Genomic DNA, 25012 nt, shown 5'->3' on the forward strand with positions numbered 1-25012 from the left:
GTCAAGTTAGTAGCCTTGGAATGAGTATAATTAATGGCTGTTCAGAGAAATCCATGTCTCCTCTCCAAAGGGCCTGTTTTATACTATGCTGTAAAAATTGGATCATGTACATGATTGAACTTTTTGTAAAAAAAAAACTTTTTTAATAGTAAAAAAAAAAAAAAAAAGTATATGCTTAGTGACAACTCTAACACTACAAAGTAAACTTTAAAGGCAGACTAAAGATTAATAAAATCAGGGCTGGAGTTGTAGCTGAGTGGTAGAGTGCTTGCCTTGCATGCGTGAGGCCCTGGGTTCGGTCCCCAGCACCACATTAAAAAAAAAATGAACAAATAAAAATAAAGATATTGTGTCCATCTACAACTAAAAATAAAATTTTAAAACAGATTAATAAAATCAGACTACTCCCTTATATTTTACTTTCTTATTAAATACTTTTATCTTTATTGTTTACTATAGACCATAGATATATCCTTGCAACCTTGGTTATTTTTTATTCTATAGAGTATTATCGAAAGTCTTTCTACTGTCACTCCATTGATTAAAAGAAAAAACAAAAACAAAAAACTATGAAACAGCTAGCCTCAGTTTTCACTATTTTATTTCCCAGACATGCAGCTAACTTCACAATCTGACAATCACTCCTTTCCAAACATCTCTCATCTCCTAATTCCTTATACCTGAAATGACCTTTCCATTGTTCTCCTCTCTAAATTCTTGAGATTCGGTCTTAGTCTCTAAATTTTTTCCTAGTCATTTAGGCTAAGAAAAACTTTTTCTGAAATGCTTCATTAATGCAACATGAATTAATTTAACAAAATGAACTGCTGGTTTTAAAATATATTTTTGGTATTTCAAGTGTATGTAATATGTATGTAAACTCTGTATTCTTTCTGTACTCTTAGTGGAAATTTGATAACTACATAAATTATATCCTTAGAAACAAACCCCAAAGATAAGATAAATTGCAAGGTTCAGAGATGCATTTTAGTGAGAGCTGACAAGGAAACTTTTTACTATGTAATATTTAAAACAATGAATCTAGAACACCTAATTCAAAAAGCACACTTTACCAGAAGATTTGTTTCTGAAGAATAGGAGAGGAAAAGGATAAACATAAAACACAGAACAATCTGAAGTCTAAGACACATCCCTACAAATAAAAACACTTCTAATATTTTTCTTTCAGTCTCTACATTTTCTCCCTCAATAGTTCCTACAAATTGAGTTTTTTCCCTTCTGACCTTGCCTTAGCCCACATCTCTATAATAATTTAAATACCTTGTATTCAACTTTTATGAATACTTGGTGCTTAGAATATAAATATTTCTGAATTCTCAAGTCAGAATTTAAATCTTACCTGCAGTTTCAGATGTATTTGAAATAACTCATCATATATCTGATTTATTTGATGTGGAAGTAAAGTCTGCTTGTTTGACACGTTGGATTTTGGACAGCTTTTCAATGGAGAGTCACTGACATCACAATATTCAGTCCGAGGTTTTGATAAGGCCCTATCTGTTGGCAGGTCAACTGCCAAGTAAATAAAATTTTAATTATAAACTTTATTACAGTTCCAGTAATCTTCAGGAAAAATTATTTTAAGTATAAATTACAGTACTGTGAAAAAGTTTCAAGAGAGAGAAAGAATAATATAGCAAATATAGTAAAATTGTAACATTTAGAAAATCTGGATTAAGAGTATACAGGAATTCTTTGTGTAACTTTTCTCTAAGTATGAAGTTATTTCAAATTTAATTATTTTAAAATGCAGGAAAACACTACCTATTAACTGCCTAGGAAATAGAACATCACTTCAGAAACTTACCACATTCCCTTCTCTTCCCTGTAACCAAACCAACAAGTCCAGTTAATTATTGCCCTATTTTTTTTCTTTTTACTTCCTATCACTTATATCTAAAAAGTACTTATTTAGGAGGCAAAAAAAAAAAAAAAAACCCTCTACAGTGAAAATTATAAAATGCTTAAGAAATTGAAGACACCATAAGATGAAGATAAAAAGACATCCCATGTTCGTGAAACACAGTTAAAATGGCCAAACTATCAAAAGCAACTATAGATTCAATGCAATTCTCATCAAAATACCAATGACATTCTTCATAGAACTAGGAAAAAAAATCCTAAAATTCAGATGGAAGCATAAAAACCCCAAAGTTGCCAAAGCAATCCTGAGGAAAAACCAAAGAGCAAGGCTGGAGGCATCACGATACCTGATTTCAAATATACTAGAGTATATTGTGATGGTAACAAAAAAAATCACAGTATTGGCATAAAAAGAGATGTAAAAACCAATGGAATTAGAGGACCTAGAAACAAACCCACACCTCTATAGCCATCTGAGATTTTCTACCAAGGAGCCAGAACACATGTTGGAAGGAAGATAGCCTCAACAAATGGTACTGGGAAAATTGGATATTCAAGTGTAGAAAACTGAAACTAGACCCCTATGTCTCACCCCATAAATAAATCAACTCAAAATTGACCCTAATAGCTCAGGAAATAATAGCAACAATTGACAAATGGGATTACATCAAATTTAAAAGTTTCTGCACAGCAAAAGAAAGAACAGAGTTAAAAGAAAACCTACAGAATGACAGAAAATATTTGCCAACTATTCAACTGACAGAGGATTAACATCCAGATTTACATAAAGACTCAAAAAAGTTTGGCCAGGGTTGTGGCTCAGTGGTAGAGAGCTTGCCTAGCATGTGTGAGGCACTGTGTTCGATCCCTGGCACCATATAAAAATAAACAAATAAAATAAAGGTATTGTGTCCATCTACAACTAAAAAAAAAAAAAAAAAAATTAAAAAAAGTCATCAACAAAAGAGCAAGTAATCCAGTCAATAAACGGGGAAATAATCTGCACAGATACTTCTCAAAATCAAGTATAAAATGGCCAATAAATATGTGAAAAAGTGCTCAACATCTTTAGCCATCAGGGAAATGCAAATCAAAATTACATTGAGGGGCTGAGATTGTGGCTCAGTGGTAGAACATTTGCCTAGCATGCACAGGGCCCTGTGTTCAATCCTCAGCACCACATAAAAATAAATGAATGGAATAAAGGTATTAAAAAAAAAAAAAACTACATTGAGATTCCACACAACCCTAGTCAAAATGGCTAGTCAAAAAAAACAAAAAGTAGGGTGGGGGTTGTAGCTCAGTGGTTGATTGCTTGCTCAGCATGTGTGAGGCCCTGGGTTCGATCCTCAGCACCACATAAAAAATAAACAAATAAATAAAACAAAGATACAACCATATACAACTAAAATATAACCATATACAACTAAAAAAATGTTTTTTTAAAAAAGTGGGGTTGGAATTGTAGCTCAGTGATAGAGCACTTGCCTAGCATGTATGAGGCACTGGGTTGGATTCTCAGCACCTTATATAAATAAATAAATAAATAAATAAATAAATTCATTGACAACAACAACAACAAAAATTAAAAAAAAAAAAAAAAAAGAACAAATGCTGGCAAGAATGTGAAAAAGGAACACTTACACAATGTTGGTGAGAATGTAAATTAACACAGCCATTATGGAAAACAATATGGAGGTTCCTCAAAAATTAAAAACAGAATTACCATATGATGCAGCTATACAACCATTCCTGGCTATATTTCTGAAGGAAATGAAGTCAGCATTCAAAAAAGACATCTGCATACCTATTTTTATTGTGGCACTACTAATAATAGCCAAGTTATAGAATCAGCCTAGGTGCTGTCAACAGATGAATGGATCTTTAAATGTGACATATATACATATGGAATATTATTCAGCAATAAAAAAACATGTCATTTACAGGAAAGCAGATGGTACTGGAGTTTCTCATGTTAAGTGAAATAAGCCAGACTCAGAAAGATAAGTATCACATGTTTTCCCTCATACATAGAAACTGTTAGGGAAAAAAGGTAATCTGAAAGTACAGAAGGAATTTTAGGGAAGGGAAAGAAAACCAGAGAGCCAAAAACAGAGGAAAGTAAAAGAAAGCAGTTGGGAGGGTATACATGATTAAAACATGATATATGCATGTAAGTGAAACCCATTAATTTGTAAAATTAATGATTTAATATTTATAATAAAAGTTGTCTAAAGTAAAAGCAATTTTAACACATACCCACACACACAGTTCTTGTTTTGCCCAATTTCAATTATGTCTATAATAATTTCTATAAACTCCTCCTTTAAATACTAATAAGTTCTTTGAAATATATCCATGATGATTTCAGAATGATGGGTTCACAAACCTTCACTGCTTTATCCTATTTTATAAATACACGACAACTTTCTCCTATAGAGGGGTATTTGAGCTGCTCTGGCTATACAGATGCTACACAGTCATGCATCTGATACACGAGTTCATACAAAAGTTTTTCTGAGGAATATGGTTAGTAGTGTACATGTACTAGGCTATATGCACAGGTTCAACTTTACTACTGATGCCATTTTCTTCCAAAGTGGTTACATTAATTTACTCTCAAAAGCACTGGATGAGTAAGTTGCTCTTACTTCATATTCTTACCAACACTGTACCATTAGAATTTAACAATCTAACAATTAGAGCATAAAATGCTCTCTAGCAGTGGTTTTAACTTGCATTAGGTTAAAGGAGCCCACCTTTAAGGGAGGGTGCTTCCCACTAGAGTCTCCATTTTAGACAGATGCTGAATGAATTTTTAAGAAAATTTCACTATATTCAGTTCAGCAAACACACTAAAAGTAAAAAGACTAGTTCAGTGCTTTGCTTGCCTCTCTAAATACCTGATAATTTCTGACCTGAGCATTCCTTACTTTTTTTGGTCAACTTTCATGTATATTCATTCACCTCTTAAAATAATTCAATCTATGTTTTTAGTAGGAAAACCCACCATATAATGAGACACACAAGTCTAAACTGAAGTAATTTTCATTGTCTTCAAATACTGAGATCCATGTGACAAATGAGATGAAGGAGAGGGGAGAAAGGGGAAAATGAATGTGTATTGTGTGCAGACAAAATATTTGTAGGAAAAAAAGAGAGTATCAGCAATAGTGTGCTGGAACTCTTGCAGCCAAAAAGCAAAAGGCTTCATCACTGGTTGCCGCTTTCCATGAAATCCTGATAAAACTATGAAATGAAGACAGATACATAGAGAACTGCTACTAGTTCAGTGTTGACTGAGGAAGCCATACTGTAAGTAATCTGTACTGTTTTCTCAAAATATTAGGGTTAGTCCAACACTACCACAATCATTTTCTTACTTTCTAACAAACACTGACATGAAAAAGAACTGAAGGCATCAATCATAAAAGTATTCTGTTATTTACTTATCTTGAGAAGTTTTGAAAACACAAGCATACAACTGGAAAATAATGAAGTTCATGTTTCTCTTCTCTAGTTAATAACAAGCATAGTAACCATTTCAGGGCTTACAAAAATTCAGAACAGAGAAATACATAGATTCTTGAAAACCGGTGTTATTATTAAGAGGTAAGTTTTATATGTACTGACAAAATTACTATTTAAATCTTTTTTTTTTTTTTTTTTTTTTTTTTTACCTTTTTCTATTTCTTTAAAAGACTGTTTGGTTATTTTGGAGGTTCTAACTCTATGATCATTCTCGATTACATCTTCTTCTGTTTCCCGATTATTCAAATCATGAAAAGAATCCAGTTCATCATCTAGGCTTTAAAAAAAATTCTATCACAGAAATCTGGAAGTTACTATAGCATTTGGGAGGAATAAAATTGTTTTAAATATAAGCAGCATAACAAATGAGAAAAATAAACATTTTTAAATGCAAAAAAATAAGCATGTAAAAGATAAAAATGTAAAAATTAACCATCATTGATTTTGATAACCCACTAAGCATCCTTCAATCTTTTCTATTCATTATATCTGTAGAATGCTCTAGAACTGCCAAATTCTTTCTGCTGATCCCCAATAATTCAGTGAGAAAGATACAACATGTATTGTTATCTATTTTAGGTAAAGAATTAAAGTTTACGATGAGGAAAGTTAAATAACTGACAGGTGACATAACTAATAAAGACTGAAACAGAACTAGAATCCCAGGTATTTCTCCAAAAAGATCATCTCAGACTAGAACTTTCTAGAACAGTGCTGTTCAAAAGGAATATAACAAGACACATCAGTCATTTAAAATTTTCTGGTAGCACATTAAAAACATACAAAGAGGTAAACTTTAGTAATACATTCTCAGTATAATTACAATGTTACCACTTCAACATAAAATCAATATAAAAGCCAGGCATGGTGGCACACACCTGTAATCCCAGCAGCTAGGGAGGCTGAGACAGGAAGATCACGAGTTCACTAGTTTAAAGCCAGCCTCAGCAACTTCCCAAGGCCCTAAGCAACTCAGTGAGACCCTGTCTCTAAATAAAAACACAAAATAGGGCTGGGGATGTGGCTCAGTGGTTAAGTACCCCTGAGTTAAATCCCTGGTACCTCCCCCCCAAAAAAATCAATATAAAAATTATTATGAAGACACTTTACTTTCTTTTATCCATGCTAAGTCTTTGAAATCCAATGTGTATTTTAAACTTAAAACATCTCAATTCAGACCAGCCCCATTTTTCAAGTTCTTAACAGCTACATGCAGTCTGTAGCTACTGTGCTGGACAGCATACTTCTACACTAGATTATAGACAGAGACTGTGAAAAGGTCAAATGGTGGGAAAACCTTCATAATTCAAAACCTTCAAATTATAATTTGGAATTATATCCAGGTCACTTATATAAACAAAAATGGTTAAAATATCAGTTAAACATAAGAAAATAATTTCTATGAAGTCATAATTATTACTTTAAAGTAATTTCTACTTTTCTCCCTACATTCAGTCTACCTCAAGTCCTGGTCTCTAATCAATTATTTTGTGAATGACAAACAAAACAGTAATAACAATAATGATCACAGTTAATGTTTGAGTATTTTACTATGTATCCAGCAATGTTCAAAGTGCTTTAAATGAATCAACTCATTTAATTAGAAAAAGAGGCAATTCATTTAAAATATTCAACCTTCCAAATACGGTTATGTTAATAATATGTTAAGCACAATTGTTTATTTCAACATTTTATTTTGCATACGCACACACCTTTATAGTTTTACATTATTTTGAAATGTTTTATCTTCTTGATAATCACATTCTTCTACCATGAATTATAATCATTAAATGTTCAATTTAAACATTCATTTCACTTTATCTCCTGTAACCCTGTTTTGCACAGTACTGTATCATACGTTTCTAGTTACTACATCCCCTTCAATCTCTGTCAACTACTTCATATACAGTACTTAACATACTACTGGAGCTAAAACAGATACTGGGTTGAGTGTCACTACCCCAAAATCCTATACTGAAGTGTTTTTCTGAGTTCCTTTTTTAAAGAAAAGAGCACAGTTTTCATTTAGGTCCTGGATGAATACACACATAAGTAATTTTTTATCTTTTAATTTAGGCAAATAATTTACTTTCCATTATGACATCAGGTGTCTATGCTTTAATAAGAAATTCTCAGTAAAAATTAATAAATTAGTCTCTTCAAATATTCAGTGGGCCTCAGACCGCTTATTCATTCCCCCCAAGGAAGAACAAACACATGAACAATCTGCCCTTTTCCCTTTCTCAAATTCCTTGAAGTACTGAGTGAAAAATAACAGAATTCTGAATACTTTACCAATTCACATTTAAGTGCTTGAATGAACCGCAAAAAGATGTTGTACAATGTTTTCTTTCATCAGAATAACATTTCAAGGAACCAACTTTATCTCCAGAGGAGTAGATATCCAAATCATCTGTCAATATAAAAGATATACTAATTATCTAATCCTAGCCTCCTAAAATAAGACTCCATCCACCAAATGCTTTCTTATTTGTATGTCTCCTTAATGCAAGCTTTATAGATAACTGGAATCAAGGGACTCCTGAAGATGGCAGATTAGAGGCACTGAGGGTTTCCCTATTGCTCGATGAGACTGAACCAAAATGAAAGGTGTGCAGCTGCATGTTGAAGTAGGGGGCCACAGAAAAGCATTGGAGTACAACTATAGAGAGCCAGTGATCAGGTGAAACCCCAAAATATTGTGTTTTAGAATAAAAAGAGACCTAGGATCTATACAAAAAGCTAGCAAGAGAAAAAAGATTCCCTGTACTTTGCAGGAGATCCATCAATGCCACAATGAGGAGCCATCTTCAGATGGGTCCCACTGTCTGAGTTTATTGCTTGGGAGATCAGAAACCCCTGCATTTTTTATATCCCCAAGACCCAATTTCCTCTTCTCTTCTCTATTCCAGCAGGTGTCCAGTGAGAGTCAGTTTGGGCTCAGGGAAATGACTGCTGAGGACTCTAGGCAATGGGAAACCGAAGACACTTCTACTTAAAATGCATGGTTGGATATCTGTGAAAAAGAGACAGTAGTTGTGTGTGGATTTACAAGAAGGCTGGGTTCAGGAGCACAGTGGCTTAAACTGGTAAATCTCTTCATTCAAGGAGGCTCCCTATGCCAGTGCAGATCCCATTGATTTAGTGGCTTCTTCCACACTCAGAGGCAGAAAACATAGCACTACAGTTTGGACATTTGCCACACGCCCAAGTGCACTGACTGAAGATCTTGGGACCAAGGGTGAGCAAACCAGATTGGTTCACAGGCATGGAGGCTGAGACAGGCTGGTAGATGGCTCCTACTGTCATCGCACACCCATTCCTGGTGCAAAAATCAGAGACCTTGGGAGTGAACTTAGCCCTGCTGCAGATAACTTTGCCTTAGCCCACGCTGGTGGGAAAGGAGAGGTGGAGCTCAGTCTACACACTGCCCTACTGGTTCTGCCTGCCTAAGCTGGAGCTGAGAAGGAACACATCATACTGCCACCAGCACCCACAATGTCCCCATATCTGGGAAATGACAAAAATTCAGGGTCTTGGAAAGAGTCTCTCCATCTAAAATATCTTGGGAAGGAGCAATCTGACGTTTCTTGTTTCATCTTGTTCTTTGTTGTTTTTGTTTCCTTCACTTTTTTAATACTTTTATCTAATTTTGTTAAAAGTTTTAATTATTTAATTGGATTTTTGCTTTTGTCTCTCCTTTCTCATTTTTATCCCCTTTTCTTTTCATTTTTCTTCTTCTGTTTCCTCCTTTTAAATTTTTATTCAGTATTTATTTATTTATTTTGTACAGTACTGGTAATTGAATCCAGGGTTGCTCTACCACTGAGCTACAACCCAGACAACCAAGACTTTTTTTTTTTTTTTTTTTTTAACTCTTAAGTCAGGGTATCATTAAATACCCAGGCTAACCTCAAACTTGTATTAGTCCTGCCTCAGCCTCCAGAGTAGCTGGGTATAGCTGTGAGCCAATGTGCCCAGCTATTCTATTTCAGTATTAATTCTACTTTCTTTGATGTCTAATTTTTAAACTATTCTATATTATGAGTTCCCCTTACTTCTCTATGGTTAGCGGGGTTGTAGAGGTTCTTTTTTAAATATATTTTTATTTTATGTTAATATATGGTTTGCTTTCAAGTTGTTCACTGTTACTGGTGGTCATTTTCTCCTCTCAAACCAGTGCTATGGATTAAACTGAGCACCTTGAACATACTGGATAGATGACTTTGACACTGAGCTTTTAATTCTGACCTAGTTGAGAGAAACTGTACCTTTGTCTATCCAGGACTGGGTCTTGCTCAAACTTTGATGGATACCTCAACTTAAAAAAGAGGGTAGAGAAAACACCCAGTAGACAACCTGGCCGTAAGTATGCACAGATGACAGGAGTGGGCTGAAGACTATTACACTCCCTTAGCAACAACAAACGAATAAACACAACTGTTGTGACCATGCCCCCAATAAGGGGCCACATGCAAGCCCTCTTACATTGTACTGTGCTAACAAATGCTAGAAAAACAGCCGTGGAAAGTATACTTTATATACTCCACTGATTATATCATACTTGCCTGAACTAGCAGTGGGACTCCACTCACAGAAGGCCTACAAAATAAATGAATCCCTCAAGTTCTGACAAAGTATTCAAACTCCACCAAACACAGTCTAAAGAGCTGCAGGGAAACTACAATGTAAACTCCACTTGGAATGAATCTCAACACTACACAGGCCACAACGTAGAAAGATGATTTCTCACTAAGAAGACCCTCACATAATAGTGAAAGAGATCACCAGCCCAACACATCCAAGTCTCAACACAGAAACAAGTTCTTAACTCCCCAGGAACCGAATCTGTAAGTATAAATGTAGATGAAATGCTGGAACAAAGAAGTTTAAAACCTGATCATTAAAATGATCAAATGAGGGCGGGGGTTGTAGCTCAGTGGCAGAGCGCTTGCCCTGCACATTTGAGGCACTGGGTTCGATCCTCAGCACCACATAAAAATAAATAAATAAAATAAAGGTATTGTGTCCTTCTAAAACTAAAAATATTTTTAAATGATCAAATGAATTAAAAGAAGACACAAATAAGCAGCTGAATGAATTAAAGAAGACAATGCAACATGAAAGAGCAATTTAATAAAGAGAGATTCTGGGAAAGAACCAAACTGCAATCTTGGAAATAAAACTTTCACTAAATCAAAATAAAAACCCCAGTTCCAAGTCTCACCAATAGACTAAACCAAGCAGAAGACAAAATTTCAGAGCTTGAAGACAAGGTACATGAACTAGAACATTCACACAGTAATAAGGAAAGGGTACCAAGAAACTACAGAACACTATGTTCACACAAAAGCTCTGGAACAACATAAAAGATCAAACTTAAGACGCATAGTTCTAGAGGAAGGAGTAGAGATATGAGCAAAAGGCATACAAAACTCACTCACTGAAATAACAGCAGAAGATTTCCCAAATCTTGAAATGATATGGAATGCCAATAGACATGACCAGAAAAGAACCTCTCCATGAGTATTAAAGTTAAAATGCCAAAAAACACAGAACAAAAAAAGACTATTAAAAGCTGCAAGAGAAAAGCACTAAATAATTTATAAAGGCAAACTCATCAGAACAATAGCAGATTTCTCAACAAAAACTAAAGGCCAGGAGGGCATGGACTGATATATTTCAAGACCTGGAAGAAAATAACTGCCAAGGTAAATTACTACATCCAGCATTTATCTTTCAGAATCTTTCAGAATTAAAAAAAAAAAAAAAAAAAAGATAAGCAAAGCATGAACTAAAAGAATTCATGACTACTAAACCAGCAATACAGAATACTATACTCAGATGAAGAACCAGACAACACAACCACAAAAGAATAGGAAAAAACAGATCTCACTAGAAAGGCTAAACAAAAGAGGGATATGCAAAAATCAAATATGATTATATCAGTAAATCAACAAAAACTCTTAAGATAAATAAGAAAGAAATGAACACAAAATTTTCAACCAAAGAAAACAAATGAAAGAAACTAGTATATTTCTTTCAATATAGTTTCAATATAACTATTAATGTAAATGATGTGAATTATCTGATTAAAAGACACAGACTAGGGACTGGGGTTGTAGCTCAGTGGTACAGCGCTTGCCTTGGACATGTGAGGCACTGGGTTCAATCCTCAGCACCACATAAGATAAATAAAATAAATAAAGATATTGTGTCCATCTTTAAAAAAAAAGACACAGACTAGCTGATAGGATTAAAAAGTGGGGCCCATTCGGTTACTATTGCAAGAAATCCACTTCACTACCAAAAACATTCATAAACTGAAGATGAAAGGATGGAGAATGCAATTCCCATCAAATGGAATCCTAAAGCAAGCAAGAGTAGTCAGGCTTTACATCCAACAAAACTGACCTCAAATCAGTCATGAGAGACAAAGAAGGTCCTATACTCTGATAAAAGGAATAATCCATCAAGATGATATAATGGTTGTAAATACACATGTACCAATGTCATAGAACCCAATTTTATAAAACAAATTGCAGGACTTATAGGGAGAGACCAGCCTCAAACCAGCCTCAATACAATAATAGTGGATGACTTCAATACCTTAATTTACCAACAGATAAATCTTTCAGAACTCCGCCCCACAATCAACTGAGAAACATTAGAATACATCAAACGGACTTAACATCTCAGACTATTACAACCAACTCAATCCCATAGTATAATTATTTTTTCCAAGTATATTTATTTGATACATACCTTCTACAGTGATTATTAAATTACTATCCTAACAACTCAGAAAAGTTTATGCCTAAAAAGTAGCTATTCGTTTTCTTTTTCTAACATAGTCCGATTAATTCTTAACATCTTCAATGATAGACATACTGTTATACTAAAAAAAAAAAAAATTAAAAACAAAACATTTGAATTTTAAAGACACCTTAAACATTTACCACCTCCTTCCCTGCAATTATGGTTACTATTAGTTCATTACCAGGGGTAATGAAAAAAATAAATCTTGGTATCACAAGATATCTAGCACTAACTACAAATCTAAACAATATTAAAAAAATGTCTCTCAAATTGAATTTGTTAAAAACTAAAAATATGCAAAATATTTTATTAGCTTACCTGGGGAAGTTATAGATCTTGTCTTATATTTAGCCTGATCAAAATTTGAAAAATCATACTAAAAAAAAAAAGAAAAAAGACATGCTTAATTTGTATACTAATAATCAATTTACTGTCTTAAAATATTTCCCCACAGCCAAACGCAGTGGCACATACCAGTAATTCAGGAGACTCAGGCGGATCACAATTTCAAGGCCAGCATTAGCAATTTCATGAGGCCATAAGCAACTTAGTGAGACTGTCTCAAAATAAGAAATAAAAAGGGCTGGGATGTGGCTCAGTGGTAAAGCACCCCAAGGTTCAATCTCCAGTACCAAAACAACAAAAAAGAAAAAGAAAGAAAAAAACATATATATTTCCCCACAAATTATGTGTTAATTATAAAGGTAAAAATTATAAAGGTTAAAGTGGAGAAATCTAGAAGACACCATCCTAACCAAATGATTCAAGTTAACATCATCAACGGGACAAACCAACATAATGTACCCCTTGATTCATCTAAGCAGCCCACACATCAGTTATGTCCTATTCCTGCTGGGAATGTATAATGGGAATCTAACCAGGAGGGATACATCAGACACATCCAAAATTGTGGGACATTTAATAAGCAATGGTCTTTTCAGAAGCATCAATGTTAAGAAAAGCAAAAACTGGGAACCTGCTCCCTGTGAAAGGCAACAGAAACAACCAAATGCCATGTTCATTCTTAGACTGGCTCTGTACCAGGGGAGAAAAACTTCTGCAAAGAACAGAATTGGTAAAGTAAAATTTGAATATGAACTACAGATTACACAGTATTATTGTAGAAATGCTAAGTTTTCTGAAAATACTACATGGGTTATTTTTTAAAATGCCCTCATGCACAGGAAGAAAAAAATTTATTTAGGGGCAAAGGAACATGAGTCAACCAAATTACTCTCAAATAGCTCCTGCGGGAAAATGTGTGAGGAGGTATAGAGCAGAGGAGAGAATGGTAAAGCAAATGTGGCAAAATGTTAACAGGTGAATTCAAATGAAGGCTACAAGAATTCTTCGCACCACTCTTGCAATTTTATTTTTTATAAGTTTGAAAATACTTCATAATAATAAGTCTTTTTTCAAAATTAAATTGTTGCCAGGCGCGGTGGCAGGAGGATCTCGAGTTCAAAGCCAGCTTCGGCAAAAGCGAGTCGTTGAGCGATTCAGAGAGACCCTGTCTCTAGATAAAATACAAGACAGGGCTGTGGATGTGGCTCAGTGGTTAATGCCCCTTAGTTCAATCCCTGGTACCACCCGCCCTCCAATTTAAATTGTTTATCCCTGCTTCACTCACGGTACTGCAAACAAAAGTTCAACAGCACTTTCTACGGTGCTATATCACGCTCTGTATAACATGAACCTTGCAAAAAGCTACGGGTGACTTTTTTTTGAGGGAAAGCTTCTCTTTCCCGTGTGTGACCGGCGCCCAGCCCAGGTCTGGCTGACTTTCGTCAAGTCCGCGCGCGGGGCGCAGAGCACCCCGGCGCCCTCCGGGCCTGCCCGCGGAGAGGCCCGCGCCCCGGCGAGTCACAAGCGGAGCTAGGCTGCGGCTTCACAGCAGCGGAACGACATCTGGAGACCACCGCGGACAAAGGGAAGGCGCCCTCACCTGTCCGGAGCAGCTGCCCCCGAGACCGTACCGGCTTTTGAGACGCTCCACTATAAAATCCTGCCCTGGTGGCTTCACGACCCGGGACTCCATGGCGCGCCACGATCTCGGCGGTCTCCCGGGGAAACGCGCTCAAACCTGTGGCCCAGCTCGGGGGCGGGGCTCGCGCACCGCAAGTGCGTCCTGACGCACGAGCCCCGCCCCCGGGGCACGCTGGGCAGTAGGGTGGGCAGTAGGGTGGGCAGTAGGGTGGGCAGTAGGGTGGGCAGTAGGGTGGGCACTACACGGGGCTAAAAGGTGGGGTTTGGGTCCCACTGGTGTCTTGAGGCACTTTGGCCCTGCAAGAGGCTGGACCTCGCCGAGTTGTCCTCACGTTACAAATGTTTAATTTTCTATGGTGAAGTTGATGAGTAATAAGTAGCGTTGTACCTGCCCTTGCGAGTCGCCCAGGCTCTGGACACCATACCCTGGCCTCAGTGCTAGAGGCTTGGAACACAACTGCAGAGGCCCCTGGCCCCTAAGCACATTTGGTGGGCGTTTGCACCCACAAATAACACCTGCCTTTTCATAGGAACTGGCTTTTGCTGTCATACAGAAGAAAATTATCAAGAATATAGTAGAACGCTACACATAGAAACCTCTGCTTTCCCTGCCTGTGTTCTGCTTGTGGTATAACAGGATATCACAAAGTATTAGAATGTAAACTCCAGGAAAACATGTACTACTTTAAAACACAAAAACAAAACCAGCTTTCCCCAGTACCTACAACAGTGTGCATTTCACGGGTGCTCAATGACATATCAACCTAAGAAACGTTATTTAACAGACTGACTGAGGCCGACAGTTGTTTTAACACTTAATTTTTGGAGGGGTAAAGGGAATTGAACTCAAGGGCACTCAACTATTGAGCCACAACCCAAGCCCTATTTTGTATTTTTATTAGAGACAGGGTCTCACTGAGTTGCGTAGGGCCTGGTTTATGCTGAGGCTGGCTTTGAACTTGTAATCCTCCTGCCTCAGCCTCCCGAGCCCGCTGGGATTACAGGCCTGTGCCACCCGGCCGGGCCTCCTTGAAACAATTGAGTAACCCCTTTTATAAACTGATTGTCAACTACATTTCTGAACTAACAACTAAATACTCTGGATTAAAGTTCTCAAATGCCAAGATTTTATAACAGCAATACTTTAGCAAAGTATTTTTTAGTTCTTATCTAAATAAACCAATACTCAATTTTGCCATAAAGTATTGCTTAAAATGCATAATGAATTACTTTATTCTATCTTTAAGCAGATTTTAATGAGACAATATAAAATCCAGCAAGTTTGAAAAAAAATACGCATTATGGGCTTAATACCTTATTAGTGTTTAATAGAAACCACAAAGTTCTTTCCTGAATTATAACACAAAGATGTTCTTATAAATGCCTCAAGCCACTTTTAAGTATCTCTGGAATACCAATACTGGAAAACTCAGTTTACATATCACTCTGTCAAGTTTTTGGCCAAAATCCTTAAAGCTTTTAATTTTAACTTTTATGCTTTAGGACAGCATGAAAATCGATAAAAACTCTCTTTAAAATAACTTGTATTTACTTAGAATTTATTCTGAAATCATGACAGCATTAACTGTCTTAGCTGAAAAAATTACAATACACTTTTTACATCAATTTATATTACATAGGTTTCCAAAGAAACCCATTCTAAATATTAAATGTACATACATGTAGTCTATGGTTCCCTTGAAAGTTCCAGTAATTCAACTAATAAATCTGGAGGTTGATTTTAGGTATCTGCCTTTGTGACCAAGAAGATTTAGTGATGTAAATGCTGGTGTTCACAAACCACACATCACATCCCTGCCCTCATCTCTGACAGAAGGTTTCACAGGTATTCACTGCTGGATAACTTATTTCTAAATCACCAAACAATAGGGAGTAAACCTGTCTTTCCTCACTAAACAAAATGAGGTATTTTCACTGAAAAAAAACATGGAAGTATAGAAGGGAGTCAATATCCATGATTGCAATATAAAAAAAATTTGTGCTATAATGAAATTCTTTGTAGTTCTACATTAAGTAAGCCAGTAAGAACATCTCTCTTTTTTTTTTTTTTGGCTGTTTGGTTACACTTCCTTTTGACACAAAACATCTCCCCCCCAAATTTGTTGTGTATCAAACTTGTGAAAATTATGTGGCAGTTTATAGTACAGATCTTTCTTTACTTGTCCTCCTTACATCTAGTACTAAAATGAACAGATGCACAAGTAATGAATGTTTAAAATGTCATGGCTATTATCAATTGTCACTTTATTTCTGCTACAAAATTCATCAGAAAAAGGTACTGCAACAATCTAGTATAAAGCAAATCTTTAACCAAATAACATCATATAGACCTTTTGAAAATATTCATACTTTATCACAATAGCGGCAAGAAAAAATTCAATTCTATCATCAGGACCAAGCTGAAGTTTCTGAGGTAGTAGAGACAGATGAAAGAAAAGTTAAAAAAAAAACTAATAGTCAACTTGTTTCAAATGTAAAATCAATACCTTTGAAAGGGCACAGGAAGCTACAGATTTTAAGAAAAGAGGGTGCTCTAAAATTTAATTTGTAACTATACAGGAGGTGTAAAGATTATTGAAGAGCACTTTGGTTAAATATCTTCTGTGGCTCTATCCATTCATAAACGAATCTCTATGCACAAGGGAACTCACCAATAGTTCAAGATTACCAAATATAATTCAGATCTAAAATTAAATTATCCAAGTTGTGGTCCCTTTATTTAAATGATAAATATATCCATGCAAAAAGTCCAAATATATCTCTAAAGGAACTAAAATTAAGCTGCATATATCTTATTCCTTCAATAGTCTGCAAAGGTCTATTGCTTATAACAAGATTAATTATTATTCCATTTTAATACAGATATCAGGAGTACATAAACACAAGTACACCTGAAATACACCAGTGTTTAAACTTTTATTTCACACCATGCAAGGTCAATTATAACACATTAAAAAGTGACAACAGCTATAAGCTGCAATTTTACATTTATACATTGGAAACGTTCATTTTCAAAAGCTGAACATAATTACCATATTGTCTGTAACAGCTAAGCTTCAATTAGACTGCTTATACAGATTAAAATTTACTATGAAAAACAATGATTTTATATCTGTCCACATTCTATGATACTAATTCTTCGACTAACAGATCCTTTGGGAGAACCAAATGATTCAATCTTTTTCACAGTATCCATGCCATCCCTAACAAACCCAAATACTACATGCTTAAAGTCCAAATGTTCTGCTTTTTTCAATGTTATAAAAAATTGAGAATTATTAGTATCCCGGCCTCGATTGGCCATAGAGAGTAAGCCAGGACCGGTATGTTTCACATTAAAGTTTTCATCTTCAAATTTATCTCCATAAATGGACTGTCCTCCTGTTCCATCATGTTTGGTGATATCTCCCCCCTGAAAAAAAGATTTCAATTAATAGGAATCCTGAGTAAAACATTAAATACACACAGAAGTTGTCACTGCAGGAAAAATCCTGACCATCCAGTTTCCTTAAGAATGCATCTTGAAACTTAAGAAATATTTATTTTTGAATGAAGGTTAAAAAATGAAAAGTTCTCTTCTCTACCCTGTTTCCAGCACAGTTCAAGTGTTAAAAATTTAAGTTTGAAAGTTCTGGGCAGAGTTAGGGAGTCAGTGGTGATGACAACTATTATTTGGGAAAGCTAAAGAAATCTTAAGAAAACTACAAGATGGAACTGGGGTTGTAGCTCAATGGTAAAATGCTCACCACACACATCTGAGGCACTGGGTTCGATCCTCAGCACCACATAAAAATAAAAAATAAAGGTATTGTGTCCATTTACAATGAAGAAAAAAAATATATAAAAAAAAAAACTATACACAATGAGGTCAAGAAGAAAAATGCCAACTTCCCAAGTTATGTGGTGTGTACTATTTTTTATTTCAATTATGATAGGTAGTTAGTACTTACTTGGCAAACAAAATCTGGAATTACTCTGTGAAAAATGGAGTTCTTAAAACCAAAGCCCTTCTCTCCAGTGCACAGTGCTCTGAAGTTCTCAGCAGTTTGAGGAACAATGTTTGAAAATAATTCCATGGTTATACGTCCCAGAGGTTCACCATCCGCACAAACATCAAAAAATACCACAGGATTTGTCTCCTTTGATAACTCTGCTGCCAGAGACACCTGTCCTTTCTGGAGTTTCAATAAATTTTGCTGACATTCTTCAAATTTTTTCTTAAAAGACTCAGCCATTTCTTTTGTTTTAAATCTCACTGCAAGTTGCTCCACTTTTGCTTCTCCATCTATTAGGAAAAGAGTTACAAGGGTATGCGCATAACTTATAAATTGTTTTACGTTTGTTATGGATTTTAGAAAAGTCCAAAAAGGAAAAAAAAAAGAAAGAATATTCGCATTTAAAGTTAGAAACTCACCAGCATAATCTGAAGCAGTCCAAACTAAAGCATTATTTGAAACATTTAGGGGTTTTAATTCCATTGTTTTGGTGATAACATGGTTTGCACACACTTTAAACACCTGGTCTCTTCTCATTAGGATCCGATAGTAATTCTTCATTGTATGCCAAAGAATCTTTATATCTCCAACACCCCGCTCCTTCCACTGACTGACATCTCTATCCCACCTATAAAGTTTAGCTCTCTCTTTAAACAAAATTTCTTCATCTTCTTCTCCAGATTTTACTTCTACCTATTAAAAAAGATGAAATTATCTGTAAGCTGATGCTTATAATTCCAAAACAAATTCCAAAAATCCAAATTCTTTTAACATATTTTCTTTGTAAGGACATTAAAATTTTTTTCCTTTATAGGTTAAGTTACAGAAAGTTCTGGTTCTTGAAAAGAAATATTAACTACTGACTGAGGTTAAGAAAACGACAAAATAATTTTCCTAAAACAACATTCTTGTCCAAAACTGTGAAGGTTACTTTTTACTAAAATGATGTTAGCAAGTAAGGAAATTATTTTGTCCCCAGAATTACAGTATAAAAATAAACATGATATTCTAATAACATATGAAAAAAAATATTTCTTCTCAACAACTGCATATACTAATTACAAAGCAAAATTTATATACAAACTTAAAAAAAGAGGGTTCAGTATAGATCTGTAATAGAGCACTGTGTAGCATGTTTGAGGTCCTTGGATTCAACCCCCAGCACTGCAAAAACAAAAAAACAAGGAAAAAAACAAAAATATACTTAAAAGCTGAATGCCTAAACCAGGCACGGTGGTGCATGCCTGTAATCCCAGTGACTCAGGAGGCTGAGGCAAAAGGATTCCAAGTTCAAGGCCAGCCCTGGCAATTTAGTGAGAACCTACGCAACTTAGCGAGACCGTTTCAAAAAAAAAAAAAAACAAAAACAACAACAACTGAGGATGTAGCTTAATGGCAAAGCACTCCTTGGTTAAACCCCCAGTACCAAAAACAAAAATTAAAATAACAAAAATTTTAAAAAATGATATCGAACAAATAGAGCTACTATTTCACATAGTAAGTATCCTGAAGGAAATATAAACAGAAATAGTCCTACAAATCAATCCAGGGTAATTTTTTAAGCTTAAAATGAAAATTAACTTATTAGTAAAATTTTCATTCCCTGACATTTACCTCTGGTAATGACACTATTGGTTCAAAATGAATATCTTCATTATGAACTACTTCTTCATCACTACCATCTTCATCTTCACCAGCTTTACTGGTTGACTGTGTTCCAAACACAGTTGCTCCAGTATTTGCCCACTGGAAATTTTTATCTGAGGAATAAATTAGGATATGTAAACTGTGTAATCTACTTTTTAAAGATTTTTAAAATCCTGCTCTTAGATTTCAATGCAACATTATCATTTCCAACAAAAGGACACATCTATTTAAAATGTTTAAAATAAGCCAGGCAGGGTAGCACACGCCTGTAATCCCAGCAGTTTGGGATGTTGAGGCAAGAGGACTGCAACTTCCAAGCCAATCTCCACAATCTGATGAAGCCCTAAGAAATTTAGTGAGATCCTGTTTTAAAATTAAGAAAGAAAGAGGGGGGCGGGGAAGGCTGGGGACAGAGCTCAGTGGTAAAGCATCCCTGGGTTCAATCCCAGAACCACCTCCCTTTTCCCAAAAAAAAAGTTTAAAATATTCTGGCAAGTTCAACTCACAGGCAAAACTGCAGGGAATTTATACTTTCAATTATTATAACAAGTACATCCTAAATTAAAACAAGCATTCAATACAGAAGAAAAAAAAAGCAAAGGAGAAGGGGAAGGGGGAGGGAAGGAAAGAGAGGAGATTGGTGAATGATCTCACTAAAAAGGAGAAGTGATGGTGAGGAGAAACTGTGGTGGGTAAGGCTTATTTACACAAGGCTCTCTCCTGGTGTTTTTCCTATTTTACAAGCTAGTGTACAGTTGTGTACTTGGTTATATTGAGTAATAAGCAGTAAACACAACAATTTTCTTTTGGCATTTTTTTGCAGATAACTGCACCCACTACCTTGCTATATTTGCTAAGCCTTTAACTTTAGGCTATTTGGTTAAAACAAAAATAAAGAAACTTGTTATCAGGGAAGCCATAAATTCTAATGTATCATCATATCCCAAAGTAGTTTACTCTTCCTAAAAGAAGCAGAAGCTGTGAACAAAGTATAAATATGTGGGAATATTAGTCATTTGAATTGCATTAATCATTTAAGCATATGCCTTCAATAAAATTTATTCCACAAATCAAACATCTATACAAGAACAATTTAGATAGTGCTATAACCACAGATATGAAAGACACTAAGAATAAGAAAATAAAATGAACTGCCTTATGCTAATTAACTTGATACAATGATGAAATCACTTTTACAAGTGTACTATTTTATAGAAATGTTACCAAAAGGGATTAAAAGTAGAAACATAACTGATAAAGATGAGAAAGCACATCATTTATACTTATTTTAGCAGCATAAATTAGCACAACCCTAATACTGAAATCCAAATCATCTCCTTAAAAAATGCAGATTTAGGGAGGGAGATAGGACTTAGTGGGAGAGTGCTTGCTTACGATATGTGGGGCTCTAGCACCTTAAGGGGGTGGGAGGGAGTAGGGGGGATTTGTTGAAATATCAACAAATCAAATCTAAAAGTACATATAGTTAAAAGAATAACATTACCAAAATCAGAATTATTCCAAAACCGAAAATAGTTCTGCATTTTAGTACAGGAAAAGACCATTAGAACACCTTATACAAAATTTAAAAATTCTTATGGTTATACTATTAGTAAGGAAATGTAAGTGGAGTGTGGTCATGCAGATATATAATCCCATGACTGGGAATGCTGAGGCAGGAGGATCAAAGGTATAAGAACAGCCTTGGCAACTTAGTGAGACTCTGCCTCAAAATAAAAATTTTAAAAAGGGTGGGGATGGGTGGGTGATGTAGACTCAGTGGTAGAGTAGCCCCAGGTTCAATCTCCATTAAAATAAATTTTTAAAAAATTAAACCTAGAAACCCTTCATTATGAGAACACTAAACAAATGGGGAAGTGTTACTTCCCACTAACAAAAGGACTGGTTCTTTTAGTTGTGCTTCTTCTGTAAACATGATGATTAAAATCACTTCCTGATCTTACCTTTAGGACCAAAAGCAAAATCCCCAGAATTACTAGAAGCCAAATCTGCAAATGACAGTCCTGTACCACCTCCAAATCCAAATGAAACTGTTTTACTTTCCACTGGCAAAAGAAAAAGAACATTTTACTATTTCAGTTAAGATGTATAAACATGAAAAGAATAGTAGGATTTACCAAGGATAAAGGGGTTTAGCTTCTATATTTTGGTAAATTGTATATTTTGGAAAACTATACATCCAATTTTGAGCTTCTTCGATAATATTAAGTTTACAGGTGATATTCACAATGAATACAATACTACACCAAATGCATGCCCCCAAATTATTAAAGAAACCAGTCACAGAGGTGCACACCTATAATCCCAGAGGCTCCAGAGGCTGAGACAGGAGGGTGGCGAGTTCAAAGCCAGCCTCAGCAAAATCGAGGTGTTAAGCAACTCAGTGAGACCCTGTCTCTAAATAAAATGAAAAATAGGGCTGGGGATGTTGCTCAGTGGTTAAGTGCCCCTGAATTCAATCCCTGGTACCAACCTCTACCCCCAAAATTAATGAGGTGGTGATCTATTTATTTTAAGCTATATAACATAACTATACAATTTCTGCTTTGTGAAGTCTTTTTACAAAAGATTGCTAAAACAAGCAATCAAGGGCAGGATTTTAGAAAACATCTGTACAAAAAATGTTTTGTGTTCTGTATTATAAAGAAAGTTCACATTTACATTTGATCATCAGAAGTTTGGGGGCATCTGAATTCTATATTATCTCCGAATCACTATACCTTACTCACTCATCTGAAAATACAGAGGTTTTAGGTGTAAATTTACCTTCCTATTCTACCATAGTAAAACTCTAAAGTGCCAATAAATGCAATATTTGTGACTTATTTAGAACTCCTTTTAGGGGGGAAAAATTATGCACCACATATAAAGCAATACAATTTTCAGAGACACTTCCTCCACCTCAAAAAAATAAATAATTAAAATGGAAAAACAGGAAGAAAGCAATACCAAACATTAGTTACTATAATTAAATAATTTACCAAGCTTTGAGGTTTATAAAAATAGAGCTATTTGGGACTGGGGATGTGGCTCAAGTGGTAGCACGCTCGCCCAGCATGAGTGAGGCACTGGGTTCGATTCTCAGCACCACATAAATATAAAATATTGTGTCCACCTAAAAAAACTAAAAAACAAATATAAAAAAAATCAAGATCAGCTTTAAAAAAAAATAGAGATATTTAAGTAGAATCATAAAAAAATTAAGCCCCTGTTATATCTACAATTCATGTATAACTAAAATACTCTGGGTAAGCTTGAGCAATACTAACTATCAAGCAATATTAAAATAAAAATATTATCACAAAGAAAATCACCATGTAAGTAAACTATTATTTTTTATGTTCAGGCAAACAGGTCACAATGTCCCTATAATCAGAGGTCTAACAATAAAGATACATACTTACATTGTTGGGAAAGCAATATTTTCCTTCTTAGTATTACTGATATCTTATGCCCCTTTAAACTTCTAAGTCTATCTTCTCAAATATACAGGTGTAACTTTTACGTAATACATGATTATAGACACATATCAAGTTTTACCTTGACTTGTAGATTCTGTATCACTTTCCTTTCTAGTAGACAAATCTACAGGTTTGTCCACAGTTCCAGAGGAAACAGATGATGAACTAATAGGTTTGGCAACAGAATCAGGTTCTTCAGATTTACAGAAAAATGCTGTAGTCACGTCAGCCGCACCTGTATACATACTGTCAGTTGTGCTAGTTATTTCCTCACTCTGGGATTTCTGCAAATAGGAAATAACACAATATTATGCCATTAAAAACTGACTTACAAAAAGGATCACATAACCTATTTTATAAGAAAGGGAGGACTTGGACTTCTGGACAAGATGGATTAAGCACACTTCACCCTCTCCTTCCCCAAACCTACTACCAGATACCTGGACTGAAATATGTACTGCATCTCTATAAGAAGGCTCTGAAAGGTGGATAAACATAGGATAATTAAGTATCTTAGAACCAGAAAGGAAATTTGTTGATGACATCCGTGTAGAAATTTTTTCTGTCTCTCCTATACTCCAGCCTGGTGTTACAATAATTGAATAAAGTAGAACTGCCGATGGATGGCACACACACACAAAAGTCTCAAGCCAGCTCTCTTTGACCAGAAGTGGGAGTGCTCATCAAATGACTCATGTGATAGAACTATCCAAAACAGGCTTTAAGGGAGCTATTATGACAATGTTCCAAAAAGCAAGGACACTCTTAAGTGAAAACATGGATGTTCTCAGTAAAGAAACAGAATTATTAAAAAGAACCAAATGGGAATTTTACAATGAAAACTATAGAAAGAGAAATAAATTTTACAGACTACTCATCCGATGATAGTAAAATACACATTCTTCAAAAGCTTACAAAGAACATTTACCAAGAAAAGACCATGTGCTGGGGCTCACCTATGGTTCAATGTAGAACACTTGACTAACAAGCATAAGGCCCTGGATTCGCTACCCAGCATCACATAAAAAAGAAAAAGAGAGCATTTAAAAGAATAGAAACCACACACAGTACACTCTCAAACCAAAATGGACTTAAACTTGAAATCATTAACAAAAGAGAGAAGTCACATCAGAAATGGAATAGGACCATGCACAGCACTATGTCTACAAATTTGATTAGATTGATTCCTTAAAAGTTGCAATCTACCAAAATGCGTACAAGCAGAAATAACCTGAATAGACCTGTACATGTATAATAAAGACAGTGAATTCTAGAGCAAATTATGCTAAGCGAAGTTAGCCAATCCCTAAAAAACAAATGCCGAATGTCTTCTCTGATGTAAGGGAGGTGACTCAAAACAGAGTAGGAAGGAAGAGCATGAGAAGATTACCACGAAACAAGGAAAAGAGGAGGGAGGGAAAAGGAGGGAGAAGGGGAATTGCACGGAAAACGGAATGAGACCCTCATGGGTTCACAAAAATACATATAGGACAGTGTGAGGGGGAAGGGAAGAAAAAAAGAGAGAGAGAGAGAAGTGTCACAGTAGAATGGGTAGAGAATAGTGATGGGAAGAGAGGAGAGGGGAGGGGAGGGGGGATAGGGAGGGCAGCAGAATACAACTGACACTAGGATTGCTGTATGTATACA

At 35.3% G+C, this 25012-nt stretch overlaps 2 protein-coding genes across 10 annotated transcripts in view; both read right to left on the minus strand.

The window, feature by feature from the left end:
* The window catches only part of Ccdc138 (coiled-coil domain containing 138), a 65478-nt gene extending 51184 nt beyond the window's left edge, over positions 1-14294 (minus strand). For 4 of the 7 annotated variants that reach the window (XM_027948937.2, XM_027948936.2, XM_027948939.2 and 1 more), the window contains exons 1-5: positions 14180-14294; positions 12553-12610; positions 7711-7828; positions 5565-5692; positions 1361-1533 (exon numbers count right to left, since the gene is read on the minus strand). In XM_027948937.2, the coding sequence (XP_027804738.2) occupies positions 1361-1533; positions 5565-5692; positions 7711-7828; positions 12553-12610; positions 14180-14272 (570 nt within the window). In that variant the 5' untranslated portion in view covers positions 14273-14294. The remainder of the gene's footprint in view (positions 1-1360; positions 1534-5564; positions 5693-7710; positions 7829-12552; positions 12611-14179) is intronic. The other 3 variants (XM_071601962.1, XM_071601963.1, XM_071601964.1) reach the window with 3 other exon arrangements.
* Positions 14295-16468: 2174 nt separating this feature from the next.
* The window catches only part of LOC114103297 (E3 SUMO-protein ligase RanBP2), a 66531-nt gene continuing 57987 nt past the window's right edge, over positions 16469-25012 (minus strand). For 2 of the 3 annotated variants that reach the window (XM_034637277.2, XM_071601967.1), the window contains 6 exons: positions 23445-23649; positions 21848-21949; positions 19851-19996; positions 18656-18929; positions 18192-18526; positions 16469-17653 (listed from right to left, as the gene is read on the minus strand). In XM_034637277.2, the coding sequence (XP_034493168.2) occupies positions 17348-17653; positions 18192-18526; positions 18656-18929; positions 19851-19996; positions 21848-21949; positions 23445-23649 (1368 nt within the window). In that variant the 3' untranslated portion in view covers positions 16469-17347. The remainder of the gene's footprint in view (positions 17654-18191; positions 18527-18655; positions 18930-19850; positions 19997-21847; positions 21950-23444; positions 23650-25012) is intronic. The other variant, XM_071601966.1, reaches the window with a different exon arrangement.

Source organism: Marmota flaviventris, chromosome 14 (genome assembly GCF_047511675.1).
Source record: "Marmota flaviventris isolate mMarFla1 chromosome 14, mMarFla1.hap1, whole genome shotgun sequence".
NCBI classification, from domain to species: Eukaryota; Metazoa; Chordata; class Mammalia; order Rodentia; family Sciuridae; genus Marmota; species Marmota flaviventris.